Below are 22962 nucleotides of genomic sequence, written 5' to 3' on the forward strand. Positions count from 1 at the left end.
TTAACCATATGCTTGTCTTTGATGAACACTCACCATCCAGGACACCGTATTAGGTTGTGTTACTCAAGAAGTCTTTGTGCCATTCACATATCTGGGTACATACTCCACATGCTCAGAACTCTGTTAACAGTCTGCAGTGGGGCACTGCGGCAAATGCTTTCTGGAAGAATATGTTCCAGAATTCTGCAGTATACTGATGTTAAGGATACGGGTCTGTAATTTTTGCAGGTCCATTCTCTCCCTTCTTATATACAGGAGTCGCCTGCGCTTTTTAATAGTTGCTTTGGACTCTGAGCTGGAAAACATATTTGTGACATGCGCAGGCTAAATAAGAGGTCAGTCCTGTACAGTTCTCTCTGTAAAACCGAACTGGGATTCTGTCCAGATCTTGCGACTTACTTGTCTTCGACTCTTTCAGTTACTTCTCAATGCCAGAGTTGCCTATTTCTAAGTGCTTCATACATCAGTCTGTGTGGTAGTCAACGAATGTTATGGCTGTATGATCCTGCTGCATGAACAATTTTAAATGCAACATTTAAAACTACTTCTTTTGTTTTGTTGCCTTCTATTGCCAAACCAGACTGGTCAACAAGTGACTGGATAGAAAAATTCGACCTGATTAGTGATTTTATGTTGGACCATAATTTTCTCATGTTCTCTGCAAGATCCTTCACTAAGGTATAACAGTGGTTTCTCAGCATTTTCAAATTTTGTTATTAAACCATGTTGAGTCTTTTTTGTCGTTAATACACATACTTCAGTTTCAACTGTTCCCATAATTTCTCTATGTCCAGCATACTGGAATTAAAAAAATGCCCATTCACTGTCTTAAATAGAAGGGTAAAAACTTCTTATCTGCGAATTTTCAGCATAAATACTCTCCTAGCCTTTTGGACAGATATATTAACTTTAGTAACCATTGATACTGTGGTGACGTCATCACTAATCCTCGTCTCTATGTTTTGAGAATGAAAACATGGTCCTAGTAGGCTGCAGTCTTTTTATTATCTGTGGACCACCACAAAAACAAAATTTTAAACTGTTGCTATGTCACTGGTGATAAAGGTCAGGTTTGTTTGTAGCTACAAGGTGTAAAATATTTCCACTGTGTGTGGATTGTCAAACTAACTGTTCAAGGCAGTTTTAAGAAATGAAATTATGAAGGCAGCAAAGGATCAAATAGGCAGAAATATTAAGGCCCTGCAGAAATCCTATGGTAACAGGTATTTACAATTTGTACAGAAACCAGACTGCAGACATAAGAGTTGAAGGACGTGAAAGGGAAGCAATGGTTGAGAAGGGAGTGAGATAGGGTTGTAGCCTATCCCCAATGTTATTCTGAGCAACCTGTGAAGGAAACAAAGGAGAAATTTGAAAATAGAATTAAAATTCAAGGAGAAGAAATAAAAACCTTTGAAGTTTGATAATGACATTGTAATTCTGTCAGAGCTAGAAAAGGACTTGAAAGAGCAGTTGAATAATATGGATGGTAAAGACATTATAAAATGAACATCAACAAAAGTAAAAACAGGAGATGGAATGTAGTATGATGAAATCATGCAATGCTGAAGGAATAAGATTAGAAAATGAGACACAACAAGTAGTAGATGAGTTTTGTTATTTTGAGAGCAAAATAAGTGATGATGGCGAAAGTAAAAAGGCTATAAAATGTAGACTAGTAATAGCAAGAAAAATGTTTCTAAAAATTAGGAATTTGTTCACAATGAATACAACTAAAGTGTTAGTAAGTCTTTTCTGGAGGTATTTGTGTGGAATTCGGAAATGAAATGTGGATGACAAATAGTACAGACAAGAAGAGATTAGAAGCTTTTGAAATGTGGTACTATAGAAGAATGCTCAAAATTAGACGAGTAGATCGAGTAACTAATACTTAAGCAATATTCTAGGGAGTGTCATACGAGTATTATGTATGTGGTCTCCTTTGTAGATTGATTGCATTTCCCCGGTACTATACAGTCTGCCAACTGCTTTTCCTGCGATTGTGATTATGTGATCATAGTGAGTTGATAGATTCCAACTGTGACTCACTGATGTCATAGTCACAGTACATACTTTTTTTAAAATTTATTTTGGAAGTGCACAATTTTACTTTTCTGAAAATTTAGAGCAAGTTCCCAATCCTTGCAATACTTTGAAACCTTGTCAAAATCTGCAGCTTCTTTCAGACAGTACTTCGTAACAGATGACTGAATTATCATCAAAAGGTCTGAGGTTACTACTAGTAATGTCTGCAAGGTCATTAATATACAACTTGAATAACAAGGGTCTCAATGCACTTTCCTGGGGAACATCTGAAGTTACTTCTACAACTGTCAATGACTCCCTAGCCAACATAAGTTGTGTTGTCCTCTCTAAAAAAGAAAATCTTCAACCGAGTCAAAAATTTTGCTAGGTAACACATACTCACTTTTGATAACTGTGGTATCATAGCCAATCAATACCACACAGGGGCAATCATTTGAGGCTCCGATGTTCACACTAGAGCTTCGCCTCTTGTCTGACAGCTGCAGTGACAGCGACTGGTGCCACCCAACTGCTAGTGGCATGAGTGTCGTGCTCCCTGAGCTAAAGTGCCATGGATCACAAGGATAAAGTGACTGTTCAACTGCAACTCAGGCAGTTTGTCCCCAGTCGAGTTCGTCTAAATTCTTACGGAGTTATAGTTGAGTTGTTGTGTGGCTCCAGTATTGAGTAGTCTAGTATCATCTTAGTGCAGACATAACTTTCTCCACAGAAGTGGTATCTTTGAAATGGCCCGCATAAGTCTGCCTCAGAACCCAACTGTCCTGATGGGACATTGCACTTTTGGAAGTGGGACTTTCTCGGTCACTTCAATAACCACAGATGTGGTACCGAGTCAAATGCTTTTCAGAAATCTATAAGTATTTCATCTGCATTAATGCCTTGATCCATGGCTTTCAGTACGTCATATGAGAGAAGTGCGAGCTGGGCTCTAGATGATTTATGTCTTTGGAATCCACACTTCTTGGCATAGAGAAGGTCCTTCTGTTTAAGATACCTCAATATGTTTGAGTTCAGAATAGATTCTAAAACAAATAGATGTCGAAGATATTGGGCAGTAGTTTTGTGGGTTGTCTCTATTACCCTTCTTGCAGACTGGTGTGATCTGTGGCTTTATCCAATAACTAGGGTTGGTTTTTTGTTTGAGGGCTCTGCGGTAGACTACAGTTAAAAGAGCTCCACCAGGCCCAGGCACTTCGTTAAATTTTAACTTTTTAGCTGTTTTTCAATGCCACTGACACTAATATCTATTTCACCCATGTTTTCAGTGCTATGAGAATCAAATTGTAGCAATATTCCTGGCTTCTCATTTGCAAAGGAACAAAACAGAGTTAAGCATTTCTTCTTTAGCTTTGCTACCATAAATTTCAGTTCCTGTCTCATTCTGAGTGACTGGACAGTACCCTTAGCACCATTAAAAGGCTTTACATATGACAGGAATTTCTTTGAGGTTTGTGAGAGACATTTTGACAATATTCTGCTAAGGCTGAATGAAGGCTTCACACATTGTTCTCACTATGGCCAAACATATTTCATTCAGAATATCTCCTATCTACACTGCTATGCCTTGTTTTACATCTCTGTTTCTTTACAGAGACTGTACACCTGGGTCAGCCACAGTTTGCCAAACTTCATCCGTGCAGCATGTGCAGGCCAAGCCTGACCTGTCACTTGGCTTTGCTCGGTGCTTCTTGGAAGCGCTCATTTAGCATTGCAGCGCAGTGTCTTTTGTTTGGCACAAGTCTCTTCAGTTCGGCAGAATAGAGCTGTCAGAGCTGTTTAATCTACACTATTTGTTTGTGATATGAAGAATGTTCACTGATCTATTGGCTGTTTGAACAAAGGAGGCACTCCAGCAATCTATCACAGAATCCTTTAAAATTAATGGTAATGACAGAAGAGAGGGATTAGAATTCTCAATTCACATATATGGCAGGTAGTGATATTTGCTATGAAACAATATTAAAATACCATGCAGAAAGAATTTATGGGTCTAGTTGACAATGAAAGAGCAAAAAATTATGAAAATTGACATATGGGATTCGTTGTTTAGTAGATCAAAAAGCACTTTGCAGGCCTGTTGTATGCGAAGAATGGATGGTACGAATAGTAAAATTTCTGAAATCACAAACATTATTCCATTGTCAGTTGCAACAGTTCTCAGTGGAACCGAACAATTAGTATGGAGACTTCATACGTCATTGCAGAGTACATAGGTTAAGTCAAGGGACATTCTTTTGATTTAAAACCTGCTTCTGTTTAAGTTTCTGAAGGAAAGAAGAGTACAGGAATGAAAATTAGAACATTTGGAATGAAGATGTAGGAAAGAAAAATACAACATCCAGAATGGAACTTGACTGCACACTGTCCAGAGTAAGACACTGCAAGGAAACTTCTTTCTGATTTGATGGTGACTGATTTAAAAAGAATATCATATTGTAGAAGGGATACATTATGATAAGGACAATCCATTTCTCTAAGGTCATTGGGCTTAAAGAAAATGAAAGATTTGAAGAATTCTTGTGGCCTAGAAAGAATTGAAAGGATAGTTTTATAATGATTTTGAGGGCATTATCAATCTTACAACTGTTTCTGAGGTGTTTTTGAGACTGTTTGCCACTGCAGTTGAAAGCACTCCTGTGCATGTGTAGATGTAACTGACTGACCTGCAAGATAATCCCAGTTATGTTAAAATTGTCAAGGATGCCTTCACTGCTCTCCTGAGGTAGAGTTTCCACATCTCCACAATAAGGTTCAAAAGTGCTACAATATTTTTATTGACATATTTCTGTGAGAGATATTTTTGAGTTATGAAACTAAGTCAGTCATGATTACTGTCAGGACCTGGTGTGGCAAATCACAACTGAGACAATAGTGGTAAAAGTAAAAATCAGTAATGTATCAAAGTTCATCATTTCGCACAACATTTTAAACATGACAAAGGTCACCACTTGCACGGTTCAGCGATTGCTAACACCCAACGAAAAAGCCCGCGTAACTGAGGGACACTGGAAATGTTGCAGCTGTGTCACGTCATCCTAGATGACTTCTTTAGCTACCTATGGTAATTACAATGAGTGAGTGTATCAGTATTACCCCAAGACAAAGGAGCAAAGCAAGCAGAGAAAACGTGATTTCACCGCAGAGAAAACGTGATTTCACCACATACAGGAAAAGCGACGACCCAACCAACATGTGCAGATTGAAATTTTGAAAATGCCGAGGAAGCAAAGAAGGCTATTGCACTCCCAGTTAAAAATAGAGTATGCAAGTGATGACAGACAAAGATTAGTAGAGATGCATGCATCTGTGAAACGACCTATGTGCAAAGTATACAACAGCTATCAAATTTTTTGTCACCCCCATCGCCTCACAACTTGATACCCAGTGACTTCTTCCTCTTTCCTCACAAGAAAAAACTGTTGAGTGGTAAGCTTTTCCAGAATGATGACAGGAATATTTTTGAGGTGGATTGTTTCCTGAACAATTTAAATACAAACTTCTGCATCTGAGGTCTCTGTCAAGGCATCCAATGTTGAGAAAAATTTATGGTGAATTCTTACAGAACAATTATGATCATCAGCTTGTTTTATCATCACAGCTTAATTTTTCAAGGTCATAACTAAAACTTTATGATTACTCCTTGTACAGTGCTAATTAACACTGCTCGAGAAAAAGCGACCAACCAGAAGTGGAGGACAAAACAAAATTAAACTTCACAGGTTTAGAGTGTATGTGAAGTTATTTCAGTGGTTACAATACTGAGTCAAATTTACAAAGAATGGGGCTCTTTGAGCCCAGTTAACAGTATGACACTGCACCTCCTCTGGCTTGGATCCATGCCTTGATTCAGGTGAGAAGGTTGTTATAAAGCCATTGTATCCTCTCCTGAAAGATTCAACTTCCTCTTGAAATATGATGCTTCTGGTCCTTGGTATCTAGGGTACTGGAACTGATACAGTGTTAACATCTGAGCTGGTTTCACACATGTTCTATCAGGGACAGATCTGGGGATCTTGCTGGGCATGGGAGTACTCAATATTACTTACGACTGTCCATAGAGACACATACCAGGTGTGGATGAGCACAGTCCTATTGAAAAATGGCACCATGATACTGTTGTATGAGGGGTAATACACGAGGACGCAGGATATCTGTGACCTCCCACTGCGCCATCAGAGTTCACTCATTCACTACCAGCTACAATTTGGAGTCATACCAGATATTTTCTCACATCATGATGTTAGGAATCATTGCTGTACCCCTCTGAAACACTGGGAGAATGGGACCTCTCCCCAAGTTGCCACCATATTCAGCAAATACAGTCATCCAAGATAGTGTGAATTGCGATTTAAAGCTGAACACAATGTTATGCCAATCATCAGCAGTCTGAGTTTCCTAGTCACAGAAGCACTCCAAATGTACTCATTTGTATTCTGCTGTTAACAGCAATCAACACATTGGGTTGTAGTTCCCTAGTCCAGCTGCTGCTGCTGCTGCTGCTTCTTCTTCTTCTTCTGCACTGCCAAATGATGTGGTGTGGTACAGAATATAGCGGCGAGTCTATATTTGCTCTCAGATGGCATGCACAGATGTGAAGCGGATATGGTGTGCTTCGCTCATAACAGAACAATTCTCTCATTTTGTGCCAACAGTGGGCCACTGTCACATCAGAATACACCATGTAACATTGAGGGACTTTGTCTGTTCACTTATGTAATAAAATGGAATACCTACAGTAATCCTTACAATGTTATTTATTATATGACTACCAGTTTCAGTGCTTCACTGCACCAATTTCCAGCTTTAACTGTTGCTGAGGGGTTAACTCCAGACTTATCAGCAGCCAAAATCTGTGAACTGGTTTTTGCAGACTACCTGTAACAATGATGTTGAGTTGGTATTTGATGGTCGGATACAGAACACTATTGTTACAGCAAGTCTGCAAAAACCATTTCACATATGTTGGCCACTGACTAATCATGGGTGTCAGTTAAGGCCACAAGATGGTGCACTGAAACACCGAAACTGGTAGCCATATAACAAATAACATTGTAAGGATGGCTATAAGTGTTCCATTTTACTATCATGTAACATTGGCTCACATGAATATGTGCCGATTCCATGTCCTTCACACTGATTACTACACTTCTGACACTGTTTATGCCCCTTATGTATGCTACCAGGATTGGCAACAAAAGTCAATGCACTCTGCTGGGTATTATACCTGTCACAGCTAACTGCAGCTCTAATCGTTTACCACTGGTGGTGTGTACTTGAACAATGTTACACTGACTTCCAATCTTATCTTCTGGATGCTTCACACCCCCTCCCCCCCTTTTTGTTTTGGTCAGGTAGTGTACATTTGTAATTTTTACCTTCTGGTTTTGAGGAATTGCTGACGTTCAAGGTTCCAAGTACTGTCGAGAAAGTCCACAAAATTATTTTTCCAGTGAGGTATCCCTAGCACTACATGTCAGTACCTATAAATACTATACCTTGGATGTCTAGCAATAATTTACTCTGGAAGTTTGGGGAACACTGTGGAGACCAAAAGTTGTTTCTTGTTGGTTCTGCATGTCAAGTCTTCTACTGTTAGAGAATAGAGCAGTGTGCACACTGGATGTATATAAATGGCAGAGAAGTCATATGATTATTGTTGTCAAAGATGACTGTGTACAAGTGGTATAAGGGCTTTTTGAGGGGTAGCAGTCATTGGGTGGTGACTGACTGAGGCACAAGAAGCACAGACTGCCACATACACTCCTGGAAATTGAAATAAGAACACCGTGAATTCATTGTCCCAGGAAGGGGAAACTATATTGACACATTCCTGGGGTCAGATACATCACATGATCACACTGACAGAACCACAGGCAACAGAGCATGCACAATGTCGGCACTAGTACAGTGTATATCCACCTTTCGCAGCAATGCAGGCTGCTATTCTCCCATGGAGACGATCGTAGAGATGCTGGATGTAGTCCTGTGGAACGGCTTGCCATGCCATTTCCACCTGGCGCCTCAGTTGGACCAGCGTTCGTGCTGGACGTGCAGACCGCGTGAGATGACGCTTCATCCAGTCCCAAACATGCTCAATGGGGGACAGATCCGGAGATCTTGCTGGCCAGGGTAGTTGACTTACACCTTCTAGAGCACGTTGGGTGGCACGGGATACATGCGGACGTGCATTGTCCTGTTGGAACAGCAAGTTCCCTTGCCGGTCTAGGAATGGTAGAACGATGGGTTCGATGACGGTTTGGATGTACCGTGCACTATTCAGTGTCCCCTCGACGATCACCAGTGGTGTACGGCCAGTGTAGGAGATCGCTCCCCACACCATGATGCCGGGTGTTGGCCCTGTGTGCCTCGGTCGTATGCAGTCCTGATTGTGGCGCTCACCTGCACGGCGCCAAACACGCATACGACCATCATTGGCACCAAGGCAGAAGCGACTCTCATCGCTGAAGACGACACGTCTCCATTCGTCCCTCCATTCACGCCTGTCGCGACACCACTGGAGGCGGGCTGCACGATGTTGGGGCGTGAGCGGAAGACGGCCTAACGGTGTGCGGGACCGTAGCCCAGCTTCATGGAGACGGTTGCGAATGGTCCTCGCCGATACCCCAGGAGCAACAGTGTCCCTAATTTGCTGGGAAGTGGCGGTGCGGTCCCCTACGGCACTGCGTAGGATCCTACGGTCTTGGCGTGCATCCGTGCGTCGCTGCGGTCCGGTCCCAGGTCGACGGGCACGTGCACCTTCCGCCGACCACTGGCGACAACATCGATGTACTGTGGAGACCTCACGCCCCACGTGTTGAGCAATTCGGCGGTACGTCCACCCGGCCTCCCGCATGCCCACTATACGCCCTCACTCAAAGTCCGTCAACTGCACATACGGTTCACGTCCACGCTGTCGCGGCATGCTACCAGTGTTAAAGACTGCGATGGAGCTCCGTATGCCACGGCAAACTGGCTGATACTGACGGCGGCGGTGCACAAATGCTGCGCAGCTAGCGCCATTCGACGGCCAACACCGCGGTTCCTGGTGTGTCCGCTGTGCCATGCGTGTGATCATTGCTTGTACAGCCCTCTCGCAGTGTCCGGAGCAAGTATGGTGGGTCTGACACACCGGTGTCAATGTGTTCTTTTTTCCATTTCCAGGAGTGTACAATGTGTCTGGAATCTTCTTGCATAGGATTGGTGTTTGACAGCAAATTCTTTAAGGGTGAGATGTATTGCCTTCTCAAAAAGATTCCAGTTAGCATGATCCTTTCTTTAATTCATTTTAATTTTCTCTTTTAGAGTTTTGCTGTACACATTGCTTCAGCATATACTGTGATGACCATTGGCCAATTACAGACCAAAAACCGAGTGGAAATTTTACAAACACACTACCCTGACATGGGAGTGCCACTAGTCGGTTTCTGAGAAAACGGTAAGTGTATAGAAGGACCAAGTCGTCAATGGCAAAAATCATGCATAAATATGAAAAGAGAAATTGCAAGTAAGCCAAACACTAAAGCCAAGCATCATCAACAGTGTACAAACAAATAAACCCACAACGGCAAACCAAGAGAAAAACTAAGAGCAAGCGAGTAACTGTATTTGAAAGCATTGTCAGCAAATGGAAAGATCAATATAACTGGAAAGGTCAATAAAACTAGATGAGGACAGCACACACACTTTCATCTATACCTACATCACCACCCTGCAATTCACAACAAAATGCTCGGCAGAAGGTTCATCAAACCATCTTCACTCTTTCTTGATTGCCCTACTCATTAACAACACACAAGAAAACCGATCACCTAAAACTTTCCGTGCAAGGTCTGATTTCTCTTATTTCTGAATGCGTCCTGACTGTGTCAATAGATCAGTTTGCTTAGAGTTATTTCACAATGTTCAAACACAGTATGTGTTCCCAATATTACTGTCAATTTATGTTAGTGATGTTTGTATATAATTAAGCAGATTACTTCTGTTACCTTTCTTGTGGATTGGTGCACCTTGTGAAACTTTTCTGTCCTCATGTACAGATCTTCTGTCTAGCAAGCTGTTACATTCAGTGGCTAAACATGCAACTATTACATCAGCATACTCCAAAAGGAAGTTAACTGGTGCACAATCTGAACCAGAATACTTGCCTTTATAAAGTAACTTAAGTACTTTGTCTACACCGAGGGTATTTACTTCTAAGTTACTCATGTTGACAGTGCTGCTCGAATTGAATTCTTTAATATTTACTATATCTTCTTTGATGAAGGACTTTCAGAAAACTGTGTTTCTTAACTCCATTTGAGTGGTGCTGTTGTTGGTAACATTAATATTATTATTGAACAGTAAAGGTACTGATTGTGTGATATCACTGGTGTACTTTTCATACAAGAAGAATCTCTTTAGGCGTTCTAACAGATTTTAGGACAGAGTTTCATTGTGGAGACTATTAAAGGCATCTTGCATTGGAGACTTTCTGGCTTACTCCACTACAGGACTTAACCAAGTGACGAAAATTCACAGCACCTGTGGTGCAGATGCAAGACCAAAGTACTCTGAATGGCTAACCCTTGTGCATTCATCTCAAAGTCTGAGTCCGGCGATGGTAATAAGAGCCTCCCCTCATCCCCAGTATTCAACTGTTTCATCACAAGTAGATTTCATTCTTTCCCAAAAACTGAAGTGTCCACAGGAAGGAGCTAAAATACATCCCCTACTAACATTCAGAAACATCACTACTCTTCGCACAGCCAAGTCACAATTTTTTTGTCATTATTATATTTTATTTTCTAGCAACCAGTTTCAGGTATACCATCTTCAGATGATAATGGTACTATAGCATAAATGCAGCCAACAATGAAGTGGTAGTGCCCTATATTGTGGGTTTCGGAACAGTTACAGGTCTACCATCTGGTGTAAAAAATAAAGTCACTTAATCATCTGAGGTCATACTCAATGTTGTCACAGAACCGAAGGCTGCCCCCCCCCCCCCCCCCTTGTTTGTTTAAATCCTCTTCTCTCTCAATGTTGTGATGGTTCTGTCTCTATTCTGCTGTTAATTCCCACTTTATTACTTTAAACAGTTCACCAGTCTCATGTCTGTTTCATACCACACCTGCGCTTGGGTCTTGTGCGGCTTCAGTATTCACAGCTAGTATGTATTGTTACATAGCATGGAGGAATGGCTTATGGAATTTTTGAGATTTTTATCCTCTTGATACGGAACCTCTGGTTCATGGTAACACTGGGATGAGGATGACCTTAGATGATTAAATGATTTTATTTTTCACACCAGATGGTGTAACTGTAACTGTTCCAAAACTGGTCATGCACACAATAAAAAATTGTGGATTAAGCAACTGTCCTGCAGTTTTCTTCATTTTTCAGAAGTGAAGTTTTAGTGAAACCATGTGCGCATTTAGTTCACATATTCTGAGAATGTTCTGAGTACAATCACAGCTCTCTGTTACCACTATTGCTTCACAAAAATCATTCCAAAAGGGAAATGTACACCTTTATGTTCCAAACTTAAGTAGTCTTTGTTACTCCTATTGCTACTATACAACAAGGCAATAACAGAATTACTCTCTCTCAGAATGTGGCAGTGGTTCTGAATCATTTAATGTGAGTTGCCATAATACACAACACACCCCACCCCCATCATCCCTCATACCTTGAGACACTCGCCTGGCTTTTTGAGGCGACTTGATGCTGCTGCTGCTTGTTTCATAGCTTTATGCAGGGCTGCCTCTGCTTTCTTCTTCTCCTTTTCGGCTTTTTTCTGCATTTTCTCTTCCAGAATTGCTTCTTTATTAATTCTACCTTTCTTCTTCTTCTTTTGCTGTAAGACAGTCATAGTTTTTATTTGAGTCAAAAGACATGCGAAGAACTTGCAATGTATCCCCAACAAGAAAATAAATACTCAAATCAATGTGTCACCTGAAATGTGGCTGTTGCTTTGTTACATGGTAATATTATTACAGATATCGACAAACAATTTCTTATGTTACAATCAAAAACTAATGTCTCAGGTCAGCTTCCACAAACATTTATACACCTACAGAATGCAGTTTAGACTTACATCGTCCTCCTTGTCATGTGATGACGGTAAAAGTGTTCGTAACTGATTTAATGCTTCAGAAAACAAATCTGGAGGGTTTTCTTTCATATTGTAATCGCTTCCACTGTTTCCTGAATTGGTACCCAGATTATCAGCTGTGTCTTTGAAGGCTACTATATCAGCAGAAGGATGTATATTAGATCCAACATCTTCATATGGCCTAAAATAAACAAGAATATACGTTTCAAATCTGCTTTGAAAAATTAGCACTTTATTGTTTTTAAAAATTACTTGAATCTCACTCTTTATTTTTTTCTGAAGCAACTAATGATTATTATTCACTGTATCTATCTCACCCTGCAAATGTTTTGTACCATTTTGATTTCCAGCAGAGTAGGCAAACACTCACTTTCCTATTGGTATTTTAGTGTTTTCACAAAGTCAGAAATTAAGAGAGTTGCAACTGTTCTTTCAGACTTGTTGAATATCTACTCGAAACAAAAAGAATAACACCACATGAAGAAATTATATGATTTAAATTCAAAGAATGAAATGATCAGTGATAGTACACACTATCAGTTTCAGTTCTGACACAAATATTTTTTAAATGTCCATAAAAATACACAAATAGGTCATTCATGTGAAAGAAGAAAGAACCAGACACTGTACGGAGGGAGGGAGGGGTAGGGGTAGGGGTAGGGGTTTCATGACACACTGACACGATTGTTAAGTACAGCATAAACTACACTTTGATCAGGGTGAGGCAGAAAAATCAGCTACGTCTTTTGTGCAGAAGCCATTCTGACACTGCAAAAAAAGTTGTAACCCTGAAACTTGCTGACTGTGTTAGTCTTCCTTTACATAACAACCCTTCAAAGCATTATGTTTTATAGTGACAGATGACTTAGCGGAGACCTTGGTTGTGGAAGGCTGCATTTTGAGAGTAAAGCAAATGATCCAGCTCAAAAATCAGCCCATCTTCATTATGGAAATGCCTACCATGCAACGACTTCTCCACCCAAGCCTAGAGGAGGAAGGGAACATGGGAGTGTGGTCAAATTTGACAGACCACTGAAGCAGTGTGTGTGACTGTGTCCCATGCAAAATGAGCAAAAACAACCCCCTCGGAAAGCTTCCACATCGCTTAGTCTTAACAGCCTCCCGTAGCCTTGTCGAGGAGATGTTGGTAGTATGCTCCTGTGACAGCATAATCTGTTAGCAGCACACTATGGCAGTCCCAAAAAACACTCAGCATTTCCTTCTCTAATGATGGTTGTGTGGTGAATACATGTTTCTAATGCATGCTTAGCTCCTTCTTCTGAGGGACATAATGACACACCCAATACCTGTCCATGGTGATTAGGCAACTACAGGCGTCATCCGTATTGGCCTGACTCTGCTGCAACATTTTTGCTGGTACCTTGATTCAACAAGTGGTGACCTCTGTCAAAACTTTATGGCTGCCCATCACAAATGTTTACAATGAATGTAAAAATACAAATGACAATGACTAGACAGATTTGAATCCCACTTTTTATGAATACAAGTCCAGTGACTTAACTATAGGGCCACCTCAGTTGATTTAAGTGTTGAGTTAGCCTACAAAGAATACAGAAGTATCAACAGTAAACTGTTTTAATGATTCAAGAAAAATTTCAATTGAAGCACGAACTGGAATGTTGCTTACATTAGTGCCAAATGATATGATATCCTAAGACAACAATTCTTTCCTTTTCTTCTTGAGCTTGTACAAGCAATTATGTTACAGTAACATTTGTCAGACAACACATATCTAAATTTGTCATCCAAACTCTTAAGGGAAACCAGAGAATGCTGGATAATGATTTTAAGAGGAACCCACAGCCAGTGATGTAAAGAACTCTTTCTGTGCATTAGGAAGAAAAGGTAAAACAGTGTGTTGTGCTCTTCTATGTTTGTTGTCTGACAACAATAGCAATTTACTGTGACTCTGGAAAACAATTTGCAACTAAATAATTAATGTTGTAATGATTCCCAGTACATGTTGTTGTTGTTGCAGTGGAACACGATTCAGACTATCTGTGTAGGGAGATATACCAAGTGTGTAATGTAACAATGAAAACAATCAATTATTGATAAAATTATTTAATTGGATGGATAAAGAATCTACTCCCTAAGCAGTGGCAGAACACACACACTTAAAAGACTGTTGTGACTGGCAAGCTTTTGGAGCTAGTGGATTCTTCTTCAGGCAGATGGGTTGACAGGGAAGGAAGAAGGGTGAAGGCAAAGAACTGGAGAGGTCTAGGAAAGGGGTAGATTTGGGGAAAGTCACACAGAACTGTGGGTCAGGGGAGACTTACCATATGGGATGAGAAGGAAAGACTGATTATTGTGTAATGTGACATATCAATATACATCACCTGTTGTATGTAGTCTAGCTATGGGAATTGTTTTATAATAGTTAGTTGATTAAAAATGTAGCAATTATTATTCACAAAAATTACTGCCCATCTTTCACCCAACAGCAGCAGAAGAATGAAATACATTGTTTTACCTGTTAGTTCCTGTATCACAGAAATTATATGCTTCAAGATGTGGTTCCAATTCAAACCCTTAAACGGGTAAAATGAGAATTAGAAACTAACTTTGAACATTGCTGAAAGCTTTCAACACATCACCTTTTTTCTCACTGGTTATTTGGATGAGACGCAATGTGCAGGAGATAAATAGTGCTCTGGTCAGCATCGCATCTAATCTTAACTATTGCTATTCTGGAGTACTTATAAATGGTGTACATTCAGATTTATTGGCATACAGTATTGCTTTATTCTCCCTTCCTTCCTGCCCAGTGCTCTGTATCCAGCCAATGCCAGGTTTGACTTGATATGGTACTTCTCCTGTTTCATGGAGAACCCACCACACCTGTATAAAGGCTGCTATTATCATGGGGTTTCCATTCGCAAAGTAATTCTAAAGATACTGCCACCTGCTCTCCCCCTCCCCAAGAAAGGACTCCTGATATTCTCCTCTCTCTGTCTAATGTAAGCGGATGTTCAAATGTGACACTATGTTACAAACTGCACACTGTGTATCTCAGCCGAGAAATGGCAACAAACTCAAGTCTTCATGTTTCACACCAAAAAACCCTCCCATGCAGGCTGGCCTCCCGTGGATGGCGTATCTGCAGTGTCAAGAACTCCCTTGCTCAGCATGCTGAGGGTCTCACCAAGGCCTTCACAGACAGGCACTACCTCCAGACCCTCTCCGCAAACATGTCTCCTGTGCCGTTTCCCCTCACCCCCCAATCCTCCCACCATCCCCGAGAACAGTCGCATCCCAGTGTCACTTTCATCACACAGTACAACCCCAGACTGGAACAACTGAAACACATCCACCACCAAAACTCTGATTACCTTTCATCACACCCTGAAATGAGGAACATGCTTCCCAAGATACTTCCTAACTCTCCTAAAGGGGTGTTCCATCACCCACTCGACCTCCACAACAGTGTAGTCCATCCCTATGCCACTCCCAATCACTTGTCACAAGGATCATATCCCTGTGGAAGACCCAGGTGCAAGACCTGTCCAAATCCACCCACCCAGCACTTCCTATTCCAGTCCTGTCACAGGCTTATTGTACCCATCAATGGAGTGCCACCTGTGAAAGCAGCCACATAATTTACCAGCTCTGCTGCAATCATTACACAGCTCTTCATATTGGTATGACTACCAACCACCGGTCCCCCAGGATCAATGGCCACACCCAAACTGTGACCAAGAGAACAAGGTAAGCCATCCTGTGGCACAAACATGCAACTGAATGTAACATGCTTGATTTCATTGGCTGCTTCACTACCCGAGCCATCTGGATCCTGTCCTCCACCACCAGCTTTTCTAAACGGTGCGGATGGGAGTAATCCTTGCAACACATTCTCTGCTCCCATAACTATGTCAGCCTCAACCTATGGTAACATACTGTCCCCACACCCTCCCCCTAACAGTTCCAGCCCCTCTATTCTATCGTCTCCTCCTCCCACCCACTGCCAATGCATCTGTCCATTTTTCCCCACTCCTCTCCCCATTTTCCCCACCTCCCTGCCCCACAACCTCCTGACGCAGTACCTGTTGGCGTTCTAGCTCCTGCACACTCCACCAGACAGCATCAAGTGTGCATGAGGTGTGCTTGCTTGTATGTATGAATGGTGAGTGTTTCTCTTTTGCTGAACAGCTGAGGCCAAAAGCTTTATGCAAGCATCTTTTAATTGTGCCTATCTGCAACTTATTTATCTTCTTTACAGTAAGTAGCAATCTATCTTTTCCTGCATTACTATTCAGTCTTTACCTAGATGGATGTGGAAAACTAACTATAACCACATCCAGGCTGGCCAACACACTAGCCCCCTGTATTTTCCATGAGGAGGATTCAATTCAGAGCTGGCATCCCACCCTGTGTGCCAGATGCACGTATCTAGGTACAGTATTGCTGTATATACAGCTAAAATCACTGGTAAAGAAAAGAAATTTCATTTCTTAGTGAGAGGAGATTATGATCATTTCATCTGGGAACACAGTACATATAATAAAAATTCTTATTCTTTTTTTTTTTTTTACAACCACAAAAACAAACATTTAAGCCCTCTGACATAAGACACAATTACTAGAGAGGCAAGCAATGGTGACCACTAACTATAAAATTCAATGCAAACAAAGTTCACAGAAATCTGAGAATCACCTGAGAAATGTTTGCTGTACATCACGGTGAATAGCAATTGTCTGTCTCTGAGCAGTCAACAACAAAATTTCTAAAACAAATCCTTTTGATTTCGTAGAAACTTACATCTCATCGTATCCCAAGTCCACTATGTCAGAATCATATCCACGCGGGCATGCTTCTGATAATACATCTCTGTCCTTTTGCTGGGGACTGACACCAAGACTAAGCCCACTATCCTGGCTCATTTTTACAAGACTTTCCACTGTTTTGTGCACAACAGGTGATTTTTCTGGTGAGACATCAGAAGACTTGAAATCATTTTTATAATAATTATCTTGATAATTTTCTGGAGAAGCTGGTGCGCTCGAGTCACTTGAGATTAGAATGACTTGATCCATGTTCATTATCTGGGTATATCATGCAACTCTCTGGAAGAAAAGATGCAGTAATGAAGTTTTAGACTTTTATACAAGTCACATTTCAGTTTCCAAGATAAATAAAATGTTAACAAAAAACTTGGATACAGGATATTCAGTGGAGTAATGGGACAAGATAAGGTTTCGAATTCAATTCAAAAACTAGTTTTTACAGTACAAACTCTTTCAACTAATGGGAATTAAAAGCTATGTATTTCTTTTTATTTTTTGTTTCAGTATCACACTAACTGATAACAACACAAGTCTAATGGACATTAAGAATAAAATCAGACCAACCACAGAAGTGTCCAGAAGTAATAGTTCAAATAGTAACAACCATCTTAATGAACAAACGAACATATTTATCAAGACATTTATTTGGTGTTATTAAAGCTATGTTTGAGAATGAAGAACTTAGGTGAGAGGGAGTGGGGATGGGGGAGTTGACTCCTTGAACTGGGGGGGGGGGGGTTATTTGGTACAAGAGAAATGTGAAAATTATGTACAACAATAAAAAACATAATGGGTTGAACGAATTTAAAAAAATTACATTGAGTTGCAGACAGGCACAACAAAAACACGAAATGAGCTTCAGCCAACAAGGTCTTTGTTGGAAATAGACAACACACACACACACACACACACACACACACACACACACACACACGACCACAGTCTCTGGCTGCTGAGACCAGACAGCTAACAGCAGTGCATGATGGGAGAGGCAAGTGAGTGGTGAGGGTAAGAGGGAGGCTGGGATGGGCAGGGCAGGGGTGGGTAACAGTAAAGTGCGACTCGTGGGAGCATACAGGAGAGGTGGAGAGAGAGTGGGGCAGCTAGGTGCAGTAGGGAGGTTACCTGAAAGGGGGGGGGGAGGGGTTGTGAAAAGGGAGTGAAGTAAAGATACTGTGGGCGCATTGGTCAATTAGAGGGCTGTGAAGTGCTGGAATGGAAGCAAGGAAGGGGCTAGATGGGTAGGACAATGACTAACAAAGGTTGAGGCCAGGGGTGTTACGGCAACAAAAGACACATTGTAGGAAGAGCTTCCACCGGTGCAATTCAGAAAAGCTGGTGTTCGTGGGAAGGATCCAAATTGCACAGGCTGTGAAGTAGTCATTGAAATGAAGAACGTCATGTTTGGCAGCAAGCTTTGTTGGTGGCCATTCATGCAAACAGAAAGCTTGTTGGTTGTCATGCCCACATAGACTGCAGCACAGCAGTTGCATCTTAGCTTGTTGATCACATGACTGGTTTCACAGGTAGCTCAGCCTTTGATGGGATAGGTGATGCTTGTGACCAGACTGTAGTAGGTGGTGGTGGTGGGAGGACGTATGGGACAGCTCTTGCATCTAGGTCTATTATAGGGATATGTGCCATGAGGCAAGGAGTTGATGGGGTGGGGGTGGGGGATTGTGTAGAGATGGACAAAGATATTATGTACGGTTGGTGGGCAGCAGAATACCACTATGGGAGGAGTGTGGAGGACATTCCTCATTTCAGGGCATGACAAGAAGTAGTCAGAACCCTGGAGGAGAATGAGATTCAGTTGCTCCAGTCTTGGGTGGAACTGAGTCACCAGGGGAATTGTCCTCTGGCAGCTGTCAGAGTGAAGGTTTGCTGGTGGTTGGTAAGTTTGATATGGGCGAAGGTACTGATGTAGCCATTTTTGAGGTAAGGGTCAATGTCGAGGAAGGTGGCTTGCTGGGTTGACTAGGATTATGTGAAGTGAATGGGAAAGAAGGTGACGAGGTTCTGGAGAAATGTGGATAGTGTCCCCTCACCTTCCAGCCAGATCATGAAGATGTCATCAATGAATCTGAACCAAGTGAGGGGTTTGGGAATCTGGATATTCAGGTACGATTCCTCTACATGTCCCACGAACACACTGCCATAGGATAGCCATATGCAGGTGCCCATAGCCGTACCTCGGATTTGTTTGGAGGTAATCGCTTTGGAGAAGAAGTAACAGCATGGGTAAGGATACAACTGGGCATGGCGATTAGGAAGGACGAGGACATTTTAGGTTTGGAATCTATCAGGGCTTGGGAAAGGTAGCGATCAATAATGGTATGACCATGGGCATCTGGAACGTTAGTGTAAAGGGAGGTGGCACCAATAGTGACAAGCAGGGCACCAAGTGGTAAAGGAACAGGAACTATGGAGAGTTGATCAAAAAACGGTTTGTACTGTTTATATAGGAGAGTAGGTTGTGGGTAATAGGCTGAAGGTGTTGGTCTACAAGAGCAGATATTCTCTCAGTGGGAGAACAGTAATCGGCAACAATGGGGCATCATGGGTGGTTGTGTTTATGGATTCTAGGAAGTATGTGGAAGGCAGGGGTGGGGAGAGTTTCTGGAATGGGCCTATGGATTTGAGAGACCGAAGATCCTGCTGGATTTCTGGAATGGGGTTACTGTGGCAGGATTCCTTCTGCCAGGTAATCCTTATGTCAGATTCATCCACCTACAAATCTTGCCACAGTGAACCTATTCCAGAAATCCAGCAGGATCGTCAGTCTCTCCACCAATCCTTAGGCCCATTCCAGAACCTCTTCCCGGAGTCCATCTCTCTCGTCACCCTTACCATTCACCCACATTCTACATGCTTCCTCAAATCCATAACCCAACCACCCAGGATGCCCCCATTGTGGCCAGTTACTGTGTCCCCAATGAGAAAATCTCTGATGTAGTAGACCAACACCTTCAGCCTATCCTCCCACATAAAAGGTATCACCCATTTCCTCCACTGACTCTCCACAGTTCCTGTTCCTTTACAACGTGGTGCCCTGCTCATCACTATTGATGCCCCCTCCATTTGAACTAACAGCCATAATACCCATGACTTTACCACTATTGTACACTACCTTTCTCAAAACCTGATGGATTCCAAATCAACCACCTCCTTCCTAGTTGCCGGGACCAACTATATCGTCACCCACAATTACTTCTCCTTTGAAGGAGGTGCAACTAAGGGCAACCGCTTAGCACCATCATATGCCAACCCATTCATGGGCCATCTAGAGGAATCCTTCGTAGACACCCTCTTCATCTGATTCAGACTGATGACATCTTCATGATCTGGATCGAGGGTAAGGATACCCTATCCAGAATCTCAACACCTTCTCCCCTATTCACTTCACATGGTCCTGCTCAACCCAATACACCACCTTCCTTAATGTTGACCTCCACCTTTATGCTTTGATAGTTTCTATTTATATGTTTCTATCTGTCTTTACTCATGTTCAGTAGCTTGCCTGCAATGGTGGTTTTGCTGTAATTGTTATACTTATTTAATAATTGGTACTACTTATGTGACTTCAGATTTTTAGCTAGAAAATATTTGCAGAAATTTCTAGTTATAAATTCCAATTAAAATTACTTTACAATTGATGTTTCAGCGAGTTGAGTGGTAAGGACAAGCCGCTGTCCAATCTTCGTTCCTTCTCGAGTGTCACGTGCTCCCTGTGTTGTAGGTATCTTCAGTGCCTTATGATGCAAGGTTGGCTGTATGCCAGCAACTCTGTCTCCCACCACTGCAATCTGTCAACCACAAAGTAATTTTCATCAGAATACAACAATACTTGTTAAAATGTCTTACTAAATATTATTAACCATACAAGAAATTCATCAAATCTGGCATGTAATTTTAGTACAATTGCCATTTAAGTACAGCTCTTACTCCATGTGCTTACAAATATAATCTGCTTTATGGACACAAAGTTTTTCATTGTAAAACTGTTGTAGATAGGTATGTGCTATTGACCTATCTTCTATGTTCAGTTTTCAGTAATGTCATGCTCCTTAACACACACACACACACACACACACACACACACACACACACACACACACACACACACACATCACAGCACTCAATCCACAAGTGCAACCTGATTTATCTTTTGGGTCCTAAACAACAATCCAAGAAAATAAGATTTAAGAACCAGCGAAAGAAATGCAATGCAACGAGACTACCAACACAACTTGTTACAACACTGACAAAGTTGATATAATTTGCCCTGTAGGGTATGAGGATTATGCTACATGATGTTGACTGTAAATGCCGCATCCTGTCAGTAAACATTCAATTTAAGGCAACTACATTTTATAAACATTTGCAAATACTCTTCGCTTATGTAAAACTAATCGGAGCAGTGGGTAGTTTAATGTTCTACTTGCAGTCTTCGAATCTGCCTTCATGTTCAGCAACCATCTAAATAGAATGCTGATATTAACGAAACCACTACACTTTGTAACATGTCACACGAAGCATTACTGCAAGGTGAAGCAAAATACTGAAGCGATTACAATACTTTTCTGCGCACGATTTAAAACACTAGCTCTTCATGCCTACTTCTAACAATCCCAGTAAAGTTGACTCATGAAACTTACCAAAATAACATGTAGAAATAAATGCCAAGGTTACTATTACTCACACGTTATTTACACACGTGCCGCATCATCTTAAATTCATATCAAAAAATAATTTCGTCACTTAGGTACTCAAAAATATATGTATATATATCATCAACAAAACACGTACAATGCCTGGTTTCGGACTGTCAAACATATTTTCCATTATACTTGCACGGAATAAAAATTACCGAGCATGAAGCGAAATAACTGAGCCTATGCCATAATTATAGAGCCCTCAATGACAACAGAAAACACATAATGACGAAAAGAAAGAATCACCTCTCGTTACACATCTACACTTCATTTACTTGAACCCGCCACGGAACTACGGTGCCACCTGTCGGAGCAAATTATTCACTTTTTGTATTTGTTTACATAACCTCCTACGAGCAGATGAGGTGGTCATTGGCATGAAGACTTCGGCTTGCTGGGCTTATAAAGCGAAGCATTTTGTCTAAGTTGGTGGTTATATGTGTTGTTTATTAAAATGGAAATAATTACTAAAAAGTAAGGCATTTTACTTTTTCTTCTACTAAAACAAAACAGTGCACTGAGAATGCTGTAAGGCAATAAATAATGCAACCTTCAGTACTAACTTTTAAGAAACATCGTTGCGATATTTTAATGTCGTACAATCATTTTTATGCTGAACGCTCGTCCGAATGCACCGATCCGTCTGCGCAAAATACCTGCACAAACGTCTGCGCAGATTCGTTTGCGCAGACATCGTAGCGTGGGGACGGGAGATCTACGCAGCATCAGATGTGCGCAAATGTGGAAGTTAGAGATTTCAGCAAACTTGCTCAAATATGTGAGAGCAAGTCACACTTCCGCAGACAAATCGTAGCAGGTGGACAGGAGATCGACGAAATCTGGTGCGCAAAAGGTGTTTGAGCTATGTGTTCAGTTTCATCTCTGCGTACACAGTGAATTCCTAAATGGTTGATCAGCGTCAGTGCTTTAGGGAGTTCATTGCTGAATTTATTGAAATATATAGGAATAACACCTTGTTTGCTGAAATTTAAGATACAGCGATCGAGATAAGAAGGCAACAGCTTATAATTCTTTAATAGGAATAACAGAGCAGGTGACCATGAGGCGAATAAAGAACTTTTTTTAAGAAAAAAAAAAACAATGGTCGTTGCGAATTTATACAAAATTATTAGTACTATATGCTTTGTGCTTAGAAATTTCTCATTGTGTTGATCTGAATAAGGGATTGTTAGCAGACTTACTCGCAGTACTGTTCTGTGCTATAATCTTTAGTAGCAGTGTAGATAATATGAAACTAAATTGTACGCAGAGTCGAATCCAGGAGTTTAGTCGGGGGAAA

General features: G+C 41.3%; 1 protein-coding gene across 8 annotated transcripts in view; it reads right to left on the bottom strand.

The window, feature by feature from the left end:
- LOC126163219 (crossover junction endonuclease EME1) overlaps positions 1-22962 on the bottom strand; it is a 219609-nt gene that overhangs the window by 52304 nt on the left and 144343 nt on the right. Inside the window, exons 1-6 of one of the 8 annotated variants that reach the window (XM_049920161.1) lie at positions 21757-22015; positions 21606-21676; positions 20593-20753; positions 16922-17226; positions 12122-12320; positions 11714-11881 (exon numbers count right to left, since the gene is read on the bottom strand). In XM_049920161.1, coding sequence (XP_049776118.1) covers positions 11714-11881; positions 12122-12320; positions 16922-17202 — 648 coding nt within the window. In that variant the 5' untranslated portion in view covers positions 17203-17226; positions 20593-20753; positions 21606-21676; positions 21757-22015. The other 7 variants (XM_049920164.1, XM_049920162.1, XM_049920163.1 and 4 more) reach the window with 7 other exon arrangements.

This window comes from Schistocerca cancellata, chromosome 1 (assembly GCF_023864275.1).
Source record: "Schistocerca cancellata isolate TAMUIC-IGC-003103 chromosome 1, iqSchCanc2.1, whole genome shotgun sequence".
NCBI classification, from domain to species: domain Eukaryota; kingdom Metazoa; phylum Arthropoda; class Insecta; order Orthoptera; family Acrididae; genus Schistocerca; species Schistocerca cancellata.